Below are 893 nucleotides of genomic sequence, written 5' to 3' on the forward strand. Positions count from 1 at the left end.
AGAAGGAGGCCAAACCTTCACCCTCCTCGGCATCGATTGGGGACTCTGCTGTGCTCTGGGCGTGAAGAGAACGTGGAGTTGAGTGCTTGAGCCCACCCTAAGGACCATCCTGGTCCTCAGAGGAGCTTTGCACCCCACAGACACGGCACAGGGTCCCCAGGAGTGGGGGCTCCCTCCCAGCCCACCCACCCGCATGGAGGAGATGCGGCTGCGGTAGGTGGTGGAGGTGTCGGCACTGAAGAAGCCGCGGTGAGGGACCAAGTACTCCTCAGCATCCACCAGGTCGTCCATGTCCTCCTCCTCCAGCAGGGCCCGGTAGAAGGTGCTGTCCATGGAGCCAGGCACCCCCACCAGGTCGTTCTGGGGACACACACACCAGTCAGTGCCCACCCTGGGGTGCTGGTAGGGGGGGGCAGGACCCCCAGGACCCTCAGTGGTGGAAACCAATAACACAAGAGGTAACAGCAAAAACTGATGCGCAGAAGTTCCACCTGAATACGAGGAAGAACTCTCACTGAGCACTGAACAGATTGCTCAGAGTGGTTGTGGATTCTCCCTCACTGGAAATATTCCAGAACCACCTGGACACAATCCAGCAGGATGGCCCTGCTTGACTATGTGACCACTCCTGGTCCTCCCAGCCTGACCAATGGGGTGGTTCTGTACCTGGATGACCACGAAGCGCTGTGGGTCCCGGGCCATACGGGAGAACTCGGTGACCAGCTCACGGAACTTGGGCCTGCACTCGGAGTCGATCATCCAGCCTGGGGCAGAGCCAGGTGCTGTCAGGGCACAGGGGAGGAGGTGCCAGCAGGGCAGCCTGTCCCCGTGCTGTCCCCGTGCCCGTACATTTCACCATGATCATGTAGACGTCGATGGTGCAGATGGGTGGC

The 893-nt window shown here is 60.6% G+C and overlaps 1 protein-coding gene across 1 annotated transcript in view; it reads right to left on the bottom strand.

The window, feature by feature from the left end:
* Nucleotides 1–15: 15 nt before the first annotated feature.
* Nucleotides 16–893, bottom strand: part of LOC103802562 (receptor tyrosine-protein kinase erbB-2-like) — a gene marked incomplete at both ends in the record, with an annotated part of 2,820 nt that continues 1,942 nt past the window's right edge. Inside the window, 4 exons of the mRNA XM_009075046.1 lie at nt 16–55; nt 190–360; nt 667–764; nt 850–891. Coding sequence (XP_009073294.1) covers nt 16–55; nt 190–360; nt 667–764; nt 850–891 — 351 coding nt within the window. The remainder of the gene's footprint in view (nt 56–189; nt 361–666; nt 765–849; nt 892–893) is intronic.

The sequence above is a fragment of the Acanthisitta chloris genome, unplaced genomic scaffold, assembly GCF_000695815.1.
Source record: "Acanthisitta chloris isolate BGI_N310 unplaced genomic scaffold, ASM69581v1 scaffold28025, whole genome shotgun sequence".
Classification (NCBI taxonomy): Eukaryota; Metazoa; Chordata; class Aves; order Passeriformes; family Acanthisittidae; genus Acanthisitta; species Acanthisitta chloris.